Raw genomic sequence first — 22,247 nt, 5'->3', positions numbered from 1 at the left:
GCCCACCATCTACAAGGCGCAAGTCAGGAGTGTGATGAAATATTCTCCACTTGCCTGGATGAGTGCAGCTCCAACAACATTCAATCAGCTTGATGCCATATAGTACAAAGCAGCCTGCTTGACTGGCACCCTATCCACAAACATTCATTCCCTCTATTATTGATATACAGTGGCAGCAGTGTGTACCATCTACAAGTTGTACTGCAGGAATTCACCAAAGCTCCTTAGATAGCACCTTCCAAACTCAAGAGCACTACCATCTAGAAGGACACAGACAGCAGGTACATGAGAACACCACCATCTGGAAGTTCCAGGTTACACACTGCCCTGACTTGGAAATATTTCACCGTCTCTTCACTGCTACGGGGTCAAAATCCTGGAACTCTTTCCTAACCTAAACCACATGGACTGCAGCGGTTCAAAAAGGGGTCTCACCACCACCGTTTAAAGGGATATTAGGGATGGGCTTCTTGAGTGTCATTGGAGCTGCACTCATCCAGGCAAGTGGAGAGTCTTCTGTCACACCATTGACTTGTCTTGTAGATAGTGGAGTCAGGAGGAAGTTAATTGCCACAGGATTCCCAGTCTCTAACCTGCTCTTGCAACTACAGGATTTATATGGCTGGTTCAGTTAAGCTTCTGGTCAACGGTAACTGGAGGATGTCTATAAGGTAACTTAGTAAGGATGGTTACAGAAAAATAATGTATTTGAATGGGTTGTTGTGATTCAAAGCAGAAGATATGCAAGGTGTGAAAGAAAGATAAAGTATGGATAAAATGAGTTTACTTTTCTCTTAAATTTTAAATGCTAAAGAAAAGATTATAAAATTAATCAATTCTGGGAGAGCAGTTCTAAAGAGACCGGGTGAGACAATGGAGAGATCAAAGGGGAAGACATATTTAACGTGATACTGAAACCAATGGGAGGAGTTGTTGTAGACCTCAGTAGACAGCAGGAATGGCTGGTCAAACTCCCACAGACAGTGTAGACAAAGCCAGATCTGAAAATTCAACTGCTCAGAGGGCACCCCAAGGGAGAATTAAAGGCACTGTGTGGTAAAAGTTACTGGACTTTTACAGATTTTAAAATCTATAAGGTGTTACTGAACTGATGGGAAATAATAGTTCTGAAGGTAATTAAGTTAAGATTGGTTGGAATTGTTTTAAGGTATTGGTACAGTGTGAAGCCATTGCTGTATCTAAATGCAATTCTGTTTTTTTCCCGATTTCTTAACAGTTACTTTACTATAAAATCATCACCAGTTGGGGACATTATTTTTGGCTTTCAAAACCTGTCCTCACACTATACAAATTACAAACACAAGCACAAGGGCCAATTATTTCAAGTTTCCCTGCTGGGATTTGAAAAGCTTGGCATTTACCATCAGTCATGTCATAGAAACATAGAAAATAGGTGCAGGAGTAGGCCATTCGGCCCTTCGAGCCTGCACCACCATTCAATATCATGGCTGATCATGCACTTTCAGTATCCCACTCCCGCATTCTCTCCATACCCCTTGATCCCTTTAGCCACAAGGGCCATGTCCAGATCCCTCTTGAAAATATTTAATGAATTGGCCCCAACAGCTTTCTGTGGAAGAGAGTTCCACAGGTTCACAACTCTCTGAGTGAAGAAGTTCTTTCTCACCTCAGTCCTGAATGGCTTACCCCTTATTCTTAGACTGTGACCCCTAGTCTTGGACTTCCCCAACATCAGGAACATTCTTCCCTCATCTAGCCTGTCCAGTCCCATCAGGATTTTATATGTTTCTATGAGATTCTCTCTCATTCTTCTAAATTCCACTGAGTACAAGCCCAGTCGATCCAGTCTCTCTTCATATACGAGTCCTGCTATTCCAGGAATCAGTCTGGTGAACCTCCACTGGATTCCCTCAATAGCAAGAACGTCCTTCCTCGGACGAGGAGACCAAAACTACATACAATAGTCAAGGTGTGGCCGCAACAAGATCCTGGATAATTGCAGCAAGACATCCCGACTTTTATACTCAAATCCACTTGCTATGAAGGTCAGCGTACCATTAGCTTTCCTCACCGCCTGATGTACCTGCATTCCAACCTTCAGCGACTGTTTCACCATGATACCCAGGTTACGTTGCACTTCCCCTTTTCTTAAACTGCCACCATTCAGATAATCTTCCTTCCTGTTTTTGCCACCAAAGTGGATAGTCTCGCATTTATCCACTTTATATTGCATTTGCCAAGTTTTTGCCCACTCAGCCAGCCTGTCGAAGTCACCCCACAGTCTCTTAGCATCCTCCTCACAGTACACACGGCCAGCCAGCTAAGTGTTGTCTGAAAGGCAATTAAGGATGTTCAACAAATGCTGGCCTAGCCAGTGTAGCTTTTAAGGCAAGGATAGATAAATGTTTGAACAATAAAGGAATTAAGAGTTATGGTGAACGGGCGGGTAAGTGGAGCTGAGTCCACAAAAAGATCAGCCATGATCTTATTGAATGGCGGAGCAGGCTTGAGGGGCCAGATGGCCTACTCCTGCTCCTAGTTCTTATGTTCTTATATCAAAAACAAAAAAAAAGCATGTAGTTTACACTTGCAGTTTTTCAGAGATTCTGGGATTCGGAATCATTGAAAATTCTGGAATTATACATTGGATCATGTACATATTTTAATTGGAATCCGTGTTATATTTGCAATGCTATCTTTAATACGACAGGCGTGGAGTTTAACTTTTATTGTCCACCTTATGTAACACTTTGATAATCACCCCATTACATGTAGGATAAAATATAATTTCAGGTGGAATTTATAATTGCTTTCAGTCTTGAACCAAAATTGATTTCACAGTAACCAAAAGAGAAAATGCTGGAAAATCTCAGCAGGTCTGGCAGCATCTGTAAGGAAAGAAAAGAGCTGACGTTTCGAGTCCAGATGACCCTTTGTCAAAGCAGAGTGAGATTTTCCGGCATTTTCTCTTTTGGTTTCAGATTCCAGCATCCGCAGTAATTTGCTTTCATCCCTCGGTTTCACAGTAAATTAATTAAAATGTACAGCACCATTGTCATTTTCAAGAGACCAAGGAAAAAATCTCAAATTATTTCAGAAACAACTTAAGGACATATATATTTTTATTTTCGTACATGTAATAAAAGTCACTTCCATTAATATTACATTGGATGGGCACATTTAATGCAAAAAGAGAGCTGTAATCAATTTTGCAGACTCAATACCAACCACACGGTCTGCAATACAGATAAATCATTGTAAAGAGACATTTTAATTCACCTTTAAATCAGAAGTACAGACAAATTTGTTGCCTCGAGACAAACCTGGTTTAAAACTCAACCATTTCTCTTGTGATTAAATAGAAAAGTATAGCCAGGGTCAGTTTTTTTGTGATTTCCAGGAATGCTGCAGCTGTGTCAGATTTTGTATCTTCTCTGCTACAGCAGGTAGCTTATATTTTGGGCAATAAGAATTGATCTGGATATAACGTGACAGACCTCTGGAGAGTGCAGCAAAGTCCAGTCCACCCGTTAACCTCTAAAAGGGAAGAAGTCATTGACATGAATTACAGGTCATTTTAAGCACATCTCAATATAAATCCTCAAATTAAATGGGTGTATGGAGTACACTGATCACCTTCCCAGACAGAGCTAATACAGGGTGAAAATAATTCTCGCTTTATGTATCACACACAATCCTATTGCATTTCATGAAGCTTGACAAGTAGGTGGGTTCCAAGACGGGAACAAATTGTACAATTTACACTACTTTTAAAATGTCAAGACATTGAGAAAGAAGGTGTGACCAAGTACAAACTTCAAGATGCTGGGAAGGAGCAAAATGTGCTTAAACTTTATAAATTTAATATTCTTCAAAGTTTTTGATATCAACAATGTTTTTAAAGCTTGTACCCATAGTTCCAGTCTGACACATATTTAAGATGCATAGTAGTGATAGTTTGTAAGGATGGTTGATAAGTAACATAAATGGTTAAACACGTACCTGTAGCCAGAGTAAAATTTCCTCATTCATCCTTGCACTCCAATCATTCTTCAATGTATTTAAATTATGTATTTTGTTAGGAATTAGAGCTAGTTTAAGTAATTGACATTTGTATTTGTGGGTATTAGAAATAAGGTGCAAGTTTAAGCTTAAGTATAATTTGTGTTTTTGTAATTCTGTGCTAAGAAAGGGTTAAAATTGTAGTCATTTTCATATTAGACACAGATGTATGCATGTCTATAGGTCTTAGTTTCACTTTAAACTGTGCCTGTATTGCAATTGAGGTTTTACAACATGAAAGCAGATATAGGCTTAAAAAACTAAGTTGTTGTTTAGCAACCAGAAACTCACCCTGGGACAGCAAGAACTTTGTTGTAAGCTGGAACCAGAAAAGCTGGACACAAAAAAAGGGAACTGTAGAAATCAGATTTCCCAAAAGAATGGAGTTTCTGAATGGAGGGCTGTGATAAGTGGTGTTCCTCAGCGATCAGTGCTGGGACCTTTGCTGTTTGTAATATATATAAATGATTTGGAGGAAAATGTAACTGGATTGATTAGTAAGTTTGCGGACGACACAAAGGTTGGTGGATTTGCAGATAGCGATGAGGACCATCAGAGGATACAGCAGGATATAGATCAGTTAGAGACTTGGGCAGAGAGACGGCAGATGGAGTTTAATCCGGACAAATGTGAGGTAATGCATTTTGGAAGGTCTAATACAGATAGGAAATATACAATAAATGGCAGAACCCTTAGGAATATTGATAGGCAAAGGGATCTGGGTGTACAGGTACACAAGTCACTGAAAGTGGCAATGCAGGTGGAGAAGATAGTCAAGAAGGCATACGGCATGCTTGCCTTCATCGGCTGGGGTATTGAGTTTAAAAATTGGCAAGTCATGTTGACGCTTTATAGAACCTTAGTGAGGCCGCACTTGGAATATAGTGTTCAATTCTGGTCACCACACTTCTAGAAGGATGTGGTGGCTTTGGGGAGGGTACAGAAAAGATTTATCAGGATATTGCCTGGTATGGAGGGCATTAGTTATGAGGAGAGGTTGGAGAAACTTGGTTTGTTCTCACAGGAGCGACGGAGGTTGAGGGGAGACCTGATAGAAGTCTACAAGATTATGAGAGGCATGGACAGAGTGGATTGTCAGAAGCTTTTTCACAGGGTAGAAGAGTCAATTACTAGGGGGCACAGGTTTAAGGTGCGAGGGGCAAGTTTTAAAAGAGATGTACGAGGCAGATTTTTTACACAGAGAGTGATGGGTGCCTGGAACTCGCTGCCGGGGGAGGTAGTGGAAGCGGATACGGTAGTGACTTTTAAGGTGTGTCTTTCCAAGTACATGAATAGGATGGGAATAGAGGGATATGGTTCCCAGAAGTGTAGGGGGTTTTAGTTAAGTCAGGCAGCATGGTTGGTGCAGGCTTGGAGGGCCGAAGGGCCTGTTCCTGTGCTGTAATTTTCTTTGTTCTTTGTTAATACAGGCTGCCAGTTTAATACAGGGATGCAGGAAACAATTTTTGGAAGCGAAAGAGCAGCCAGAACTCTGAGAATATGAGATCCAAAAGTTTAAAGGAATAAAGAACAGAAATCTGAACAAAGTACTGTTCACTAAAGTTAAAAAAGTAGGGAGAGGGCCTCAAAGAACAAAGAACAATACAGCACAGGAACAGGCCCTTCGGCCCTCCACGCCCGCGCCGCTCCCTGGTCCAAACTAGACCATTCTTTTGTATCCCTCCATTCCCACTCCGTTCATGTGGCTATCTAGATAAGTCTTAAACGTTCCCAGTGTGTCCGCCTCCACCACCTTGCCCGGCAGCGCATTCCAGGCCCCCACCACCCTCTGTGTAAAATACGTCCTTCCGATATCCGTCTTAAACCTCCCCCCCCCTCACCTTGAACCTATGACCTCTCGTGAACGTCACCACCGACCTGGGAAAAAGCTTCCCACCGTTCACCCTATCTATGCCTTTCATAATTTTATACACCTCTATTAGGTCACCCCTCATCCTCCGTCTTTCTAGTGAGAACAACCCCAGTTTACCCAATCTCTCCTCATAACTAAGCCCTTCCATACCAGGCAACATCCTGGTAAACCTCCTCTGCACTCTCTCTAAAGCCTCCACATCAAAGAACAAAGAACAGTACAGCACAGGAAACAGGCCCTTCGGCCCTCCAAGCCTGTGCCGCTCCTTGGTCCAACTAGACCAATCGTTTGTATCCCTCCATTCCCAGGCTGCTCATGTGACTATCCAGGTAAGTCTTAAACGATGTCAGCGTGCCTGCCTCCACCACCCTACTTGGCAGCGCATTCCAGGCCCCCACCACCCTCTGTGTAAAAAACGTCCCTCTGATGTCTGAGTTATACCTCGCCCCTCTCAGCTTGAGCCCGTGACCCCTCGTGATCGTCACCTCCAACCTGGGAAAAAGCTTCCCACTGTTCACCCTATCTATACCCTTCATAATCTTGTATACCTCTATTAGATCTCCCCTCATTCTCCGTCTTTCCAAGGAGAACAACCCCAGTCTACCCAATCTCTCCTCATAGCTAAGACCCTCCATACCAGGCAACATCCTGGTAAACCTTCTCTGCACTCTCTCCAATGCCTCCACGTCCTTCTGGTAGTGCGGCGACCAGAGCTGGACGCAGTACTCCAAATGCGGCCTAACCAGCGTTCTATACAGCTGCATCATCAGACTCCAGCTTTTATACTCTATACCCCGTCCTATAAAGGCAAGCATACCATATGCCTTCTTCACCACCTTCTCCACCTGTGTTGCCACCTTCAAGGATTTGTGGACTTGCACACCTAGGTCCCTCTGTGTTTCTATACTCCTGATGACTCTGCCATTTATTGCATAACTCCTCCCTACATTATTTCTTCCAAAATGCATCACTTCGCATTTATCCGGATTAAATTCCATCTGCCACCTCTCCGCCCAATTTTCCAGCCTATCTATATCCTGCTGTATTGCCCGACAATGCTCTTCGCTATCCGCAATTCCAGCCATCTTTGTGTCATCCGCAAACTTGCTGATTACACCAGTTACACCTTCTTCCAAATCATTTATATATATCACAAATAGCAGAGGTCCCAGTACAGAGCCCTGCGGAACACCACTGGTCACAGACCTCCAGCCGGAAAAAGACCCTTCGACCACTACCCTCTGTCTCCTATGGCCAAGCCAGTTCTCCACCCATCGAGCCACTTCTCCTTGTATCCCATGAGCCTTAACCTTCTTAACCAACCTGCCATGTGGGACTTTGTCAAATGCCTTACTGAAATCCATATAGACGACATCCACGGCCCTTCCTTCATCAACCGTTTTTGTCACTTCCTCAAAAAACTCCACCAAATTTGTAAGGCACGACCTCCCTCTTACAAAACCATGCTGTCTGTCACTAATGAGATTGTTCCGTTCTAAATGCACATACATCCTGTCTCTAAGAATCCTCTCCAACAACTTCCCTACCACGGACGTCAAGCTCACCGGCCTATAATTTCCTGGGTTATCCCTGCTACCCTTCTTAAACAACGGGACCACATTCGCTATCCTCCAATCCTCAGGGACCTCACCCGTGTCCAAAGAAGCGACAAAGATTTCCGTCAGAGGCCCAGCAATTTCCTCTCTCGTCTCCCTGAGCAGTCGAGGATAGATGCCATCAGGCCCTGGGGCTTTGTCAGTTTTAATGTTCCCTAAAAAACCTAACACTTCCTCTCTCGTAATGGAGATTTTCTCTAACGGGTCAACACCTCCCTCCGAGACACTCCCGGTTAACACGCCCCTCTCCTTCGTGAATACCGATGCAAAGTATTCATTTAGGAGCTCCCCTATTCCCTTGGGTTCTAAGCATAATTCCCCTCCTTTGTCCCTGAGAGGTCCGATTTTCTCCCTGACAACTCTTTTGTTCCTAACGTATGAATAGAATGCCTTAGGATTCTCCTTAATCCTGCCTGCCAAGAACATCTCGTGCCCTCTTTTTGCCCTTCTAACTCCCCGTTTGAGATCTTTCCTACTCTCTCTGTATTCCTCCAGAGCTCCATCTGTTTTCAGTTGCCTGGACTTAACGTACGCCTCCCTTTTCATTTTAATCAGATCCTCAATTTCCCTGGTTATCCACGGCTCTCGAATCCTATCTTTCCTATCTTTCCTTTTCACAGGCACATGCCTATCCTGCAGCCTTATCAATAGTTCCTTAAAAGACTCCCACATGCCAGACGCGGACTTACCCTCGAACATCCTCTCCCAATCAACATCCACCAATTCCTGCCTAATCCGGCTATAGTCAGCCTTCCCCCAATTTAGCACCCTGCCCGTAGGACAGCACTCATCCTTGTCCATTACTATCCTAAAGTTAACAGAGTTGTGGTCACTATTTGCCACATGTTCCCCTACCGAAACTTTGACGACCTGACCGGGCTCATTTCCCAGAACTAGGTCCAGTATAGCCCCCTCTCTAGTCGGGCTATCTACATACTGTTCCAAAGAACCTTCCAGTACGCATTTTACAAATTCCTCCCCGTCCGGTCCCCCAGCTCTAAGCACTTTCCAGTCTGTGCCAGGGAAATTAAAGTCCCCCACTACAACAACCCTATGTTTTCTGCACCTATCCAGAATCTCCTGACATATCCTTTCCTCCACTTCCCTTGGGCTGTTGGGTGGTCTGTAGTACACCCCCAGCATAGTGACTGCACCCTTCCTGTTTCTGAGTTCCACCCACAGCGACTCAGTACATGACCCCTCTAAGTTGTCTACCCTCTGCACCGCGGTAATATGCTCCTTAACTAATATCGCTACTCCCCCACCTTTTTTAGCCCCTCCTCTGCCTCGCCTAAAACACTGATACCCCGGAATATTCAGCTGCCAGTCCTGTCCTTCTTTTAACCAAGTTTCCGTCACCGCAACCACATCCAAATTCCACACAAGCATTAAGGCCCTAAGTTCGTCTGTTTTACCCGTTACACTCCTCGCATTGAAGCAGATGCACTCCAGGCCCAGTCAGGTCCTCCTCCTCCAGAGTGCTCCTCTTCTTAGCTAGCCTTGCCCTGGCCCCCAGCTCGACCCCAGCCTCAGTATTTACTGACCTCCTGTTTTGTTCCCCACCCCCCTGCCACACTAGTTTAAATCCTGCCGAAACACTCGAGCAAAATTCCCAGCCAGGATATTTGCTCCCTTCCAGTTAAGGTGTAACCCATCCTTTCTGTACAGTTGCCATCCTGACTTGAAGATTTCCCAGTTATCTATGAATTTAAAACCCTCCCTCTTGCACCAGTCCTTTAGCCACGCGTTCAACTGTAGAATCTCCCTGTTCCGAGCCTCACTTGCACTAGGCACCGGGAGCAGTCCAGAGATTGCTACACTGGAGGTCTTACTTTTTAGCCTAGCACCCAACTCCCTGAATTTCTCTCGTATGACCCCCCTGCTCTTCCTACCTACATCATTTCCCGCAATGTGTACAATCACATCCGTTTGACTACCTTCCTTTTTAAATATGCTTCCTACCCTCTCGGAGACATCCAGTACCCCGGCACCAGGGAGGCAGACTACCATCCTGGATTCTCGTTCAGTCCCACAGAAGCGCCTGTCCGTGCCTCTAACTATTGCGTCCCCCACAACTATCGCTCTCCTAAACCCCTTCTTTCCCTTCCGGACCCCTGAGCCTGTCTCCGTGGAGGCGATCTGGTCCTCGTGGCTTACCCCTGGAGGGTCATCCCCCTCCACAGAATCCAAAACAATATACCTATTGTGGAGGGGGACAACCACAGGGGATCCCTCCACAGACTGCTCACTCCCTTCCCTTCTCCCATCTGTTGCCCATCCCTTTCTCTTATGGGAGACTGCCACTGGGGTGCTTTCTGGCACATCACCCTTCTGACTATTACCCCTCCTAACCGTGACCCACGTGTCTTCCTTCCGAGACCCTGGTGTCACTACCTGACTATAACTTTTATCTATGACTCTCTCATTTTCCCTAACTAAACTGAGTTCATCGAGCCTCAGCTCCAGCTCCCTTACACGATCCTTCAGGAGATGCAGTTCCACACATCTGGCACAGATATGGACTTCCGGGAGGCAAGTTGTCTCCAGGAACTCCCACATCCCACACCGAATGCAGTATACTGGCCTCCCACTCATACCAGCCATGTCCTTTTTAGTTTTTGGGATAAAACAAAAAGGGGGTGTAACCGAAGAGAAACAAACAAACAACCTTCCTCGCCTTTGCCGAAGCCCTGTGAGCCAAAGCCCTTTTAGCTCTCACTCTGTCCCCTGCTCACTCCGCTGCCCGCTAACGACGCTGCCCGCTCAAAGGTGCGGCCTACTTTTAAACCCTCCAAAATCTTCCCAGGCTGCTGCTGGGCCTATTTCCTGTTTAGAAAAAAAAACCTCCGATTTTTTTCACTAATTGAACTGAAAAATAATTAAATTAATTAATTACTCTACTGCAGCCCGAGCAGCACTCCCTCAGTGAGACACCAACTGTCACACTCTACTGCAGCCCGAGCAGCACTCCCTCAGTGAGACACCAACTGTCACACTCTACTGCAGCCCGAGCAGCACTCCCTCAGTGAGACACCAACTGTCACACTCTACTGCAGCCCGAGCAGCACTCCCTCAGTGAGACACCAACTGTCACACTCTACTGCAGCCCGAGCAGCACTCCCTCAGTGAGACACCAACTGTCACACTCTACTGCAGCCCGAGCAGCACTCCCTCAGTGAGACACCAACTGTCACACTCTACTGCAGCCCGAGCAGCACTCCCTCACTGAGACAGCAACTGTCACACTCTACTGCAGCCCGAGCAGCACTCCCTCAGTGAGACACCAACTGTCACACTCTACTGCAGCCCGAGCAGCACTCCCTCACTGAGACAGCAACTGTCACACTCTACTGCAGCCCGAGCAGCACTCCCTCACTGAGACAGTTTATATCCTTCTGGTAGTGTGGCGACCAGAACTGGGCGCAGTATTCCAAATGCGGCCGAACCAACGTTCTATACAACCGCAACATCAGACCCCAACTTTTATACTCTATGCCCCGTCCTATAAAGGCAAGCATGCCATATGCCTTCTTCACTACCTTCTCCACCTGTGACGTCACCTTCAAGGATCTGTGGACTTGCACACCCAGGTCCCTCTGCGTATCTACACCCTTTATGGTTCTGCCATTTATCGTATAGCTCCCCCCTACGTTAGTTCTACCAAAATGCATCACTTCGCATTTATCTGGATTGAACTCCATCTGCCATTTCTTTGCCCAAATTTCCAGCCTATCTATATCCTTCTGTAGCCTCTGACAATGTTCCTCACTATCTGCAAGTCCAGCCATTTCCGTGTCGTCTGCAAACTTACTGATCACCCCAGTTACACCTTCTTCCAGATGTTTATATAAAGACAATTTAAGACAGAGCTGCAAGATGCAGACTTGAAGAAGCTGTTTAGTGAGAGTCAGATATCTTAAGTAACCTTAAGGTTGGTAATACCACAATACAATCTGCGAAGCAGTGGTGTTCTATTGGCACAGCTGAGAACCGGAGAGATTGTGTGGAAGCGTGAATTCATGTGGTGTTCCAGGGCAGAGGAATACTGAAGGGAGAAGTTGAAATCTTGGATGTGGATCCTTGTGGAAGGCATCCCAGAAAGCTTTGCATGGGATTTCAAAGTGTGTTCTTTGTGAGTGGAATTTGGAAACACTTGTGTGGAAGCCAGAGTTCCAAAGAGATCAATTGGCTCACAGCGTGACAAGCATCTGGGGGGATTTGATAGAAATCCACATGAGTTGAAGTGGGGTCGCATCTACTACTTGGCTTCACATTTTGCCTATTGGTTTACATGGACTGTGTACTTACTGAGAACATTAGTATAACAGTGGTTCCCAAAGGGTGCGGCGCGCCACACTGGTGCGGCGAGAGAGGATGGCAAGTGTGACGGGAAGATTCAAGGACAATCAAAAAAACATTTAAACATGGTTTAAACAAGCATTGTTTTATACTTTCTGGATGTCCCATGATCATATTATAAAGTAGTTGTGTTCTATGTTATGAATCAAGCACTGCTAGGAGTTTTTTTTTTTTTGTTTTTGAATGTATTTCTTATCAATAAAAAATTTGGTGCGGCACGAGCAAATTTTTATTCCGAAAGTGTGGCCCAGTGAAAAAAGTTTGGGAACCACTGGTATATAAGATATACTTTGTAACTTGTCTAATCCTTATAAATCTGTATATACCTGAAAAGGTATAGCGAGGTAAAGGAGTAATGTATTATAATTAATCTTTTTTGTTTAATAAATATTTTATTGTTTTGTTGAAAGTTAATCGGCAGTCCTGTGACTCTGTTCATCCATGTCTCTAAACAAAAAATAAAAGTTACGATCTACTGAGCCAGGGTTCTGCTCTGGGAATTGACTGCCCAGTAGAAACAACAGCTGGTCTCGTAATAGCTTACATACATCATTTCACAGTATTTTATACATGGATACTGTACTGTTCTACATTGATGGCATTAAGCATATAATGAGTTTCAGCAGCTTGTTGGCTAAGGTCCTGGGCAGGAGGTTAAGAGAAGAAGCAGGTAGGTTACACTGGGTTATACTTCCTATCCCAGATGTGGGATTTAGGAATGGGAATCTGACTATATGGCAAGGTGTTTTTTCAATGGTATGTGATGATGTTGGTGATGGTGGTGGAGGGTGGGGTTCAGGTTGGGGTTCAGGAGTATTGAGGAGAGCTACATTTCTAAAAACAATTGTTCCAAGTAGATCTTTAAGAAATATCCCGAGTTTTCCAAACATTTTAACCGTTCTACAATACTATAAATTATGCTTCAATATATCTAGCAAGTTGTAAAACTTCCTGCTTGAGTGGTTTCTACTTCATGGACATGCGCAGCAAGGGTTGATCAAATGGGTCAGAATATTCTCAGTATCAAATAGGCCCATCAAACATGAAGCTGGGGGCTGGTGCATATCCAGTACACTCTATGGGTATTGCCCTCCAATGTTACATTCAGGGAGCAATGAATTATCCAGAGCCAGCTACGAATGTGGCATGTTTGATGATGATTTTGAATAGGCTTTCCTATATCCAGCCATATCTAAGTGTTTGCTTCTATGCTTATCCTCATTCCTGCTAGGTTAACTGGCAACCCAGCATCACATTGTCAACTAATTTTTAGGATAATGGTATCTGGCAAACACAGTATATAGGGCAGAAATTAGTCTCGAGAGTTGTCTAATTAAGTTTATTTTTTAATCACAAGTAGGCTTACGTTAACACTGCAATGAAGTTACTGTGAAAATCCCCTAGTTGCCATACTCCAGTGCCTGTTCGGGTACACAGAGAGAATTTAGCATGGCCAATGCACCTAACCAGCACGTCTTTCGGACTGTGGGAGGAAACTGGAGCATCCGGAGGAAACTCACGCAGACACGGGAAGAACATGCAGATTCCGCACAGTCACCCAAGCCAGAAATCAAACCCAGGTCTCTGGCGCTGTGAGGCAGCAGTGCTAAGGACTGTGCCACCGTGACAAAGTATTTCAAGGTCCAGATTGACTGTAATTCTCAAGTATTGAAGGAAGAAGAAAGAACAGTACAGCACAGGAACAGGTCCTTTGGCCTTCCAAGCCTGCGCCGATCACGTTGTCCTATCTAGACTAGCCGCTTATAACCCTCTATTCCCTGCGTGTTTATGTGTCTATCCAGATAAGTCTTAAATGTCGCTAATGTATCTGCCTCAACCACCTCGCTTGGCAATGCATTCCAGGCCACCACCACCCTCTGTGTAAAAAACCTACCCCGCACATCTCCACTGAACCTTTCCCCCCGTACCTTGGACTTGTACCCCCTTGTAATTGTCATTTCTGCCTCACTTACACTCTAATAAATCCCTAAAACCCATCCGTCTGACTAAACTTGTGGTATATGGTCTCAAGCTCCTCTGGTTAATTGCATTTTTATTAACTGTTTTCCTCTGTGAAGTGCTTTGAGATTACTTTCTCTATTTTAAAATGGCTCTATAAATGCAAGTTGTTCTCCATTTGGAAGTTCCAATAGTCATTTGTACTGATAAAGAGTTGCATGAGAATTCAGGTGGTGAATGCGAAGGGTCTCAGGTGAGTGGGTAGGTTAGGGCAGTAAATGGGTAGATACAATACCGCAGCGTCACCAACCACGGAGTCTGGGATGTGGTGAAGAGGGAAAGAAACCACTTAAATTATGAAAAATGCAAATGTTGCATGGAAACGTATGTCTTATTGTACAAGATAAAGCAAGAAAATATTTTTGTTACTTATTGTTGAAAAAAAGGGACATGCTGTTGAAGTTTTTTGCTTTGCACTCAGCAGAACAGCTGCAAAAATATGAAATTTCCAACATTTAACACAGCTTGGAAAATGGGGTGCTGATTCGTTGGCAAGATGTCGCTGATTGGCTGAGACGTTGCCCTGATTGGCTGAGATGTTGCCATGGTGAATGCACCAGGTAGTTAGTTCTTTCAATATACTACAAATTTCTTAAAATCCTGTGGTAACTGCAGCACAAATGATACTCCCTTTTTTGAACATCATGTACTTTAGCAGTAAGGAGGACAATCAAGATTGAAATTAGAGCTACCCGTTATGTTCCTACTGTTTTCAAATAATGTAGGTTTCACTGAAGAAATGAAAACAGCCCGTATTACTTAAAATAAATAGGGAGTATGTTAAAGGCTGTAACCCAAGCTGTGGTAGTTGATAAATGTCAAATTACTCAAACATCACCATAACAACTGAATACCATTTTCAAATTATTGATTATACGAGTGCCATAGAACTTACTTGCAGATTTCATCAACATATATTTAAGGTGCTAACCCATATCCGTATGAAATTAAGGTTTCTTACCTGCTGCACTTAATAATTTATCATTTTCCGCACAGCATCAAAGCACTTCCATTTGTCTGGTATGTAGAAGGGTTCAAAGATGTGCGGGAAAGGTGTGTCATATCCACAGACCCTGCTGATCGGCGCCTCCAGATTAAGGAAGCATTCTTCCTGTAAATTACGGAAAAAAAGTAATATGAGTACAGGTTTCAGTGACAATCAGATTTTGTCCACACAAATTAACCTTCTGGGTGTTTGAGCTACACCCACAAAGCACAAAGTGTACTCTATTTAGTTCTTGCTCTATGTAGTACAAGTTTGTGTTAACAAATACTGTTTTTGATATCATGCATTGTGCTCTGGGCACTTCTGGCCCAGAATGGATATGGTAACATCATATCAACTGGTTTAGTTTTCACTTACTGACATTTCTTTTTTCTGTGCAACAAATCAATCCATGTTCCCTTATCTGCATAACATTAACCTGACTCTTGAAAAGCAGATTGAGTTTACAGAGAAAACTTGCAGCAAGTCACACAATGATATTACTGTTCTGTTTTTTTGTGTTTAATAGGTCATATAATAAGAAAGTATCTACTTCAAAGCTTTGTTCATTGATATAGGAAACTTCTTCATCATTTACTACAACAGAGTTTCCCGGAATAATATCTAATGGTAAAAGCACACCCATTCTCAATGAAGTAAAACTAATCTATGTACGCTCTGCTTTTCATCATTCTATCCATGTTCAGCATATCAGACTGACTTGAACAACTGGATGCTTAACTTCAGACATATTTCCACGAAAAAACTGACTTAGAATCATCTTTGAAGATACCAGAACACTGGATCCATAATCTTAACATCCACTTCCTTTCCTACCTACAAATCTAGAAGTCTCACAACACCAGGTTAAAGTCCAACAGGTTTATTTGGTATCACGAGCTTTCGGAGCACTGCTCCTTCATCAGGTGAGTGACCCCCAGTCCAACGCCGGCATCTCCATATTATGGCTATCTACACATCTGGCCGCAGTGTATACTATTTCTAGGTTGTACTGCAGAAAGTCTCCAAGGTTTCTTTGGCAGGACCTCCTGCACCACTTAGAAGAATCATGTCAGTGAGGACATGGGACCCCCATTATGTTCAACTTTCCCTCCAAGGCACACACTATTCTGACTGGGATATATGCAACCATCCCTTCATTGTTGTAAAGATGCTGGAATTTCCTACGTACTTCTGTTGTGAGTACAGGTTCACCACTAGGACTGCAATAGTCCAAAAGAAGGCCTGGCATCATATTCTAGGTGCAATCAAAAATGGCCTTGCCAGCACCTGAGAAGTGGATACATTTTTTATTACAAATGCAGAGCCTGTCAGTACAACAAATTTTTCCCTAAGTATCATAGTCTACCTGTAACATCTGATAAAATGACCCATAAAAATATTTGATAGCACATTAAGGGTACTTATTGACCGCTACAAATTCTGATACTTTTCTAGTTTAAGGATTATGTCAATGTTAGTTTAATAATGCAGCAAAACATTGGGCCATAACTTCCACCCAGTGGGTAAAGTGATGTCCCACTGGAATTACAAGAGATTAAAGCGCACTGACCTGCTCTGGAAACCTTTGCTGAAACCTCTGCTGGCTGGAGTTGCTTGAAGCCTGCAGCAGAAGAGTCCCCGAAGGCCACTGCGCAGTGCAACTCCAGTGAACCCAGGGAGGTCACGCCCAACTCTTTACTGCACCGGCTGCTGGAAATCAGGTAGGCTTAAAGGGCCCAGTGAACCTGGCAGGCCAGGGGGAAGGTAAGTGACCAGGTGTCGGGTCTGCTTGGGGGAGCTGGAGTGTTGGCTTCACTCCGGGGATGTTGGGAGTCCAGGTCCATTCGGGAGATGGGTGGTGTTGGCTCTGCTCAGAAAGGGGGAGAGGGTGTTGGGTCCACTCATGGGTAGGCATCTGCTCCACTCCAGTAGGCAGGTTGGGGTAGGGGTGAATTGAGTTGGGTCCAGTTTGGGCAGTGGGCAGATGAGAGTAGTGGTGCTCTGTGTGGAGTTCAGTCTGGGTGCTTAATATAATTACAGTGAAGTTAGAAAAGGTTTAATTTCTTCTAACTCTTTCACAGTAATATTGATGTATAACTGGAAGAACCAACCAAAGTTAACGATTCAAATTGTTATGTTGGACATTCCCACTGCAGCCCAATTGTCCAGGGGAAGTTAACACTTTTGAACAATCGCCGTGCAGTTTCTTACCTGGAAACTTCCAGAGAGATTCCCTAGTGCATCTTTGAGGTATTCTCTATCAACAGCTTTCTGTGGTAGAAAATTCCACAGATTCACAACTGTGAGTGAAGAAGTTCTTCCTCACCTCAGTCCTGAATGGCTTACCCCTTATTCTTAGACTGTGACCCCGAGTCTTGGACTTCCCCAACATCAGGAACATTCTTCCCTCATCTAGCCTGTCCAGTCCCATCAGGATTTTATATGTTTCTATGAGATCCATTCTCATTCTTCTAAATTCCGTTGAGTACAAGCCCAGTCGATCCAGTCTCTCTTCATATATCAGTGCTGTCATTCCAGGAATTAAGTCTGGTGAACCTTCGCTGGATTCCCTCAAAAGCAAGAATGTTTTTCCTGAGACTCGGAGGCCAAAACTACACACAATAGTCAAGGTGTGACCTCACCAAGGCTCTGTATAACTGCAGCAAGATATCCTTACTCCTATACTCAGATCCTCTTGCTATGAAGGCCAGCATGCCATTAACTTTCCTCACCGCCTGCTGTACCTGCATTCCAACCTTCAGTGACTGTTCCATCATGACACCCAGGTAACATTGCACTTCCCTTTTTCCTAAACTGCCACCATAACATTGATTGCAATTCAAAATTACTTCACTGGTTGCAAAATGCTTTCAGATGTCCCGAGGTTAGGAAAAACACTTTAATTGTGCAATTCTTTTTTCAGGACAAAGTTACCCTTCAAAATTAATTCTCAGTGCACATTTCTTCTCTTTTGGAGCAGAATACTGATTTTAAAAGTTTGCACTTCCAGCAAATTGTTAGTCTGAAATGTAACTGCTCAACATGATTGCACATGGAAAGGCACAAAGACATGGAGAAAAAACACATTTCTAACATGGTAAATTTAGTCAGTATGATTAATGGATGAATAAGCATATCTCACATAGCTTACTCGATGTAAACAACTGTTTGGTGTAGAAACTGGGACAGATATTCTGAATCAAACTTTCTGTTAGATCATCCAAAAATTATTTTGATGTTACGATACGAAGTTTATAACATTGCTGTACTCTGGGGCTGTCTGTTCAAGGTAAAATTGAGGAATATGACCTGCCCTGAATTCTGCCCAACAAAAAACCTGGGTGACTTGGTAGCTATGAGAACAAAAGAGGAACTTCTTCACACAAAGGGTTGTGAATCTGTGGAATTCCCTGCCTAGTGAAGCAGTTGAGGCTACCTTATTGAATGTTTTTAAGGCAAGGATAGATACATTTTTGAACAGTAAAGGAATTAAGGGTTATGGTGAGCAGGCGGGTAAGTGGAACTGAGTCCACGAAAAGATCAGCCATGATCTTATTGAATGGCGGAGCAGGCTCAAGGGGCCAAATGGCCTACTCCTGCTCTTAGTTCTTATGTTCTTAAAGAGGGGCCTAAATCAAGAAACTTCTGAGAAGGGGAAAGATGTTCACATCTGTGTTGACTGTGGGTCAACTGTTAGTCTCCCAAGTCTCACAGGGAGCTGTGAATGTCAGGTTTTAAAAACAATCATATTTTAAACGGTTTGTTTAATTCCAAGACAGAATTAGAGTTGCGCGTCTAGAAAATGCCTAATTACCATTTCTACCTGGATACAAGGTCCATATAATTCACAGTGCCATGGAGATGTGCTTTGGGGAAAAAAACGTTCATAGAAAGCCACTGCAATATTAAGTTACAGGTTTTCTAAAGTACTCATGAAACTTGCACACAAGTCAGTCTTCTAAGGAGCAGAGAGCAGGAGATAAAGGCTAAAAGCTAGTCCTGCATCTGAAGCAGAGAAAATGCTGATCCTGATGGTCACCATGCAAAACGGGTGTGGGAACTCAAACGCAGATTGGAGATCGAGTTTGAGAGGATTTAAAGGAGGCGGGAAGATTTGCCTAGCTTGGGCTAGTGGGAAGGGATCTCTACTATAATGTTCACAGTGAAAGTCCGTTCTAGGATCCAAAGTAACTTGACTGGGAAGAAAAAGGAAGCAGGCCGTCGGGAGCAGAGAGTAGCAGTGAACTGGTTCAGGGAGAATAAAATGTCCACTTAAGGGATGGCATCAAGCAGGGTAGGAGGAGGGGGGACTTTTGGTTGTTTTAGAAGTCAAATGGGGAAATATTTTTGCAGTTTAGAGTATAAGTTGCCTACTTTATAAGCGTAATTGTATTGTCACTGGACTAGTAATCCAGAGACCCAGGTTCAAATCCCACCATAGCAGATGGTGAAATTTGAATTTAGTAAAAGTCTGGAATTAAAAGTCCAGTGAAGACCATGAAACCATTATCAAATGTCTTAAAAACCTATCTGGTTCACTAATGTCCTTTAGGGAAGAGAATCTGCCACCTTTACCTGGTCTGGCCTACATGTAGCTCCAGACTCACAACAATGTGGGTGACTCTTAAATGCCCTCTAAAATGGCAAGCTACCTAGGTTCATGGGCAATTACAAATGGGCAAAAATGGGCAGGGGATGTAGGCTCAGCCAGCAAAGCCCACATCCCCGAACGAATAAAATAGAAACTGGATAGTGATAAACAATATTGCTGTTACAGTAATAGTATGATCTTGAAATCCTGTCATGTAATGCTTTCAGTCTGTCACTGGAAGCTCAAATTTCATTTTAAAAGTTATCAGTGTCTACAGGATCATAACACTGACAAACACCAGTTTTTAAGAAAGAGGAAAGGAAACCTCCCCATTACTTGTTAACATTAAAAAGTTACACCGAAGGGCTTTGTGTCAATCACCTGGAAAACCATCAGGTATGTATTATTACATAAGCTGGACCCCCATGCCTGGAGATCTTACAGCACTTGTACAGATTTGTTAACTTTGAGTTATAATTCATGTTCTTATGTCCTTAAGGGTGTATCAGATAGCCAATATCAAACTGTTCTTTCACTATTCCGCGTGTGTTTCATCAATCAACTTGTCTCAAAGTTTTGTCACGTTCTATTAAATAATATGGTATTAAGAGACCTCAGAAAAGATTTTTCTTAAATGCTTGAGTGCTTTTGCAAACACTTTCCATCAAATAATATCTGAAACATAGACAGACCTACACTTCACACGATTAAGGTTGAAAGCAACAAATGGAGCTCTGCAGGTTTTCATTTGCTATAATTATGATAAATTACCCGCACTATTCATCCAAAACTATAGTTATGAGAATCCAAGTAATCAAGTATTAAATTATAATAAGCTGTTTAAGTTGTACTTTTAAGTCTGCCAAAATCTCATCTCTGATAATGTGAGGCTGATTCTACATGTGGTGCACTTAAAGTAACTACCAAAACTTACAGAAAATTTTCATGAGCCATTTGTGATATGCTTGCAGTTTCAATATTAACAAAACAAAGAACAATACAGCACAGGAACAGGCCCTTCGGTCCTCCAAGCCTGCACCAATCATGTGTTCCTTACTGGACCATCCGTTTGTATCCCCCTATTCCCAGTCTGTTCATGTGGCTATCTAGATAAGTCTTAAATGATCCTAGTGTGTCTGCCTCAACCAGCTTGCTTGGGAGTACATTCCAAGTCCCCCACCACCCTGTAAAATACGTCCCCCGCATATCTGCATTGAACCTTGCCCCCCTTACCTTGAACTTCTGACCCCTTGTGTTTGTCATTTCTGACCTGGGAAAAAGCTTCCAACTGTTCACCCTATCTATGCCCTTCATAATTTTATAAACTTCTATTAGGTCGCCCCTCAACCTCCGTCTTTCCAGGGAGAACAACCCTAGTTTACTCAATCTCATCTCATAGCTAATACCCTCCATACCAGGCAACATCCTGGTAAACCTTTTCTGCACTCTCTCCAAAGCCTCCACGTCCTTCTGGTAGTGTGGCGACCAGAACTGGACGCAGTATTCCAAATGTGGCCTAACCAACGTTCTATATAACTGCAACATCATATGCCAACTTTTATACTCTATGCCCCGTCCAATAAAGGCAAGCATGCCATATGCCTTCTTCACCACCTTTTCCACCTGTGCTGCCACCTTTAAGGATCTGTGGACTTGCACACCCAGATCCCTGTGTGTGTCTATACTCCTGATGGTTCTGCCATTTATTGTATAGCTCCCCCCTGCATTAGATCTACCAAAATGCATCACTTCGCATTTATCTGGATTAAATTCCATCTGCCATTTCTCCACCCAATTTTCCAGCCTATATTCTGCTGTATTCTCTGACAATGTTCATCACTATCTGCAACTCCAGCAATCTTTGTGTCGTCCGCAAACTTCCTAATCAGACCAGCTACATCTTCTTCCAAATCATTTATATATATCACAAACAGCAGAGGTCCCAGTACAGAGCCCTGCGGAACACCACTAGTCACAGACCTCCAATCAGAAAAAAGACCCCTCCACTGCTACCCTCTGTCTTCTATGACCAAGCCAGTTCTGAACCCATCTAGCTAGTTCACATTTGATCCCGTGAGACTTAACCTTTTGCAACAACCTGCCATGAGGGACCTTGTCAAATGCTTCACTAAAATCCATGTAGACGACATCCACGGCCCTTCCCTCGTCAATCATTTTTGTCACCTCCTCAAAAAACTCAACCAAATTTGTGAGGCATGACCTCCCTCGTATAAAACCATGTTGTCTATCGCTAATGAGACTATTCAGTTCTAAATGTGTATAGATCCTATCTCTAAGAATCTTCTCCAACAATTTCCCTACCACGGACGTCAAGCTCACTGGCCTATAATTACCCGGGTTATCCTTGCTACCCTTCTTAAATAACGGGACCACATTTGCTATCCTCCAATCCTCTGGGACCTCACCAGTGTCCAATGAAGAAACAAAGATTTCTGTTAGAGGCCCAGCAATTTCATCTCGTCTCTGTCAGTAATCGAGGACAGATGCCATCTGGCCCTGGGGATTTGTCTACCTTAATGCTTCCTAAAACACCTAACACTTCCTCCCTTGTAATTGCAATTTGTTCTAACGGGAATGCGCATCCCTCTGAGACACTATCAATAAACGTGTCCCTCTCCTTTGTGAATACCGATGCAAAGTATTCATTTAGGATCTCACCTACTTCCTTGGGTTCTAAGCATAATTATCCTCCTTTGTTCTTGAGAGGTCCGACTCTTTCTCTGACAACCCTCTTGT

General features: G+C 43.5%; 1 protein-coding gene across 1 annotated transcript in view; it reads right to left on the bottom strand.

The window, feature by feature from the left end:
• Positions 1 to 3,086: 3,086 nt before the first annotated feature.
• bckdhb (branched chain keto acid dehydrogenase E1 subunit beta) overlaps positions 3,087 to 22,247 on the bottom strand; it is a 269,933-nt gene continuing 250,772 nt past the window's right edge. Inside the window, exons 10-11 of the mRNA XM_078212461.1 lie at positions 14,873 to 15,022; positions 3,087 to 3,519 (exon numbers count right to left, since the gene is read on the bottom strand). Of these exons, the coding sequence (XP_078068587.1) occupies positions 14,882 to 15,022 (141 nt within the window). The 3' untranslated portion in view covers positions 3,087 to 3,519; positions 14,873 to 14,881. The remainder of the gene's footprint in view (positions 3,520 to 14,872; positions 15,023 to 22,247) is intronic.

The sequence above is a fragment of the Mustelus asterias genome, chromosome 5 (assembly GCF_964213995.1).
Source record: "Mustelus asterias chromosome 5, sMusAst1.hap1.1, whole genome shotgun sequence".
Lineage (NCBI taxonomy): Eukaryota > Metazoa > Chordata > Chondrichthyes > Carcharhiniformes > Triakidae > Mustelus > Mustelus asterias.
This window is presented reverse-complemented; position numbering and strand designations above follow the sequence as displayed.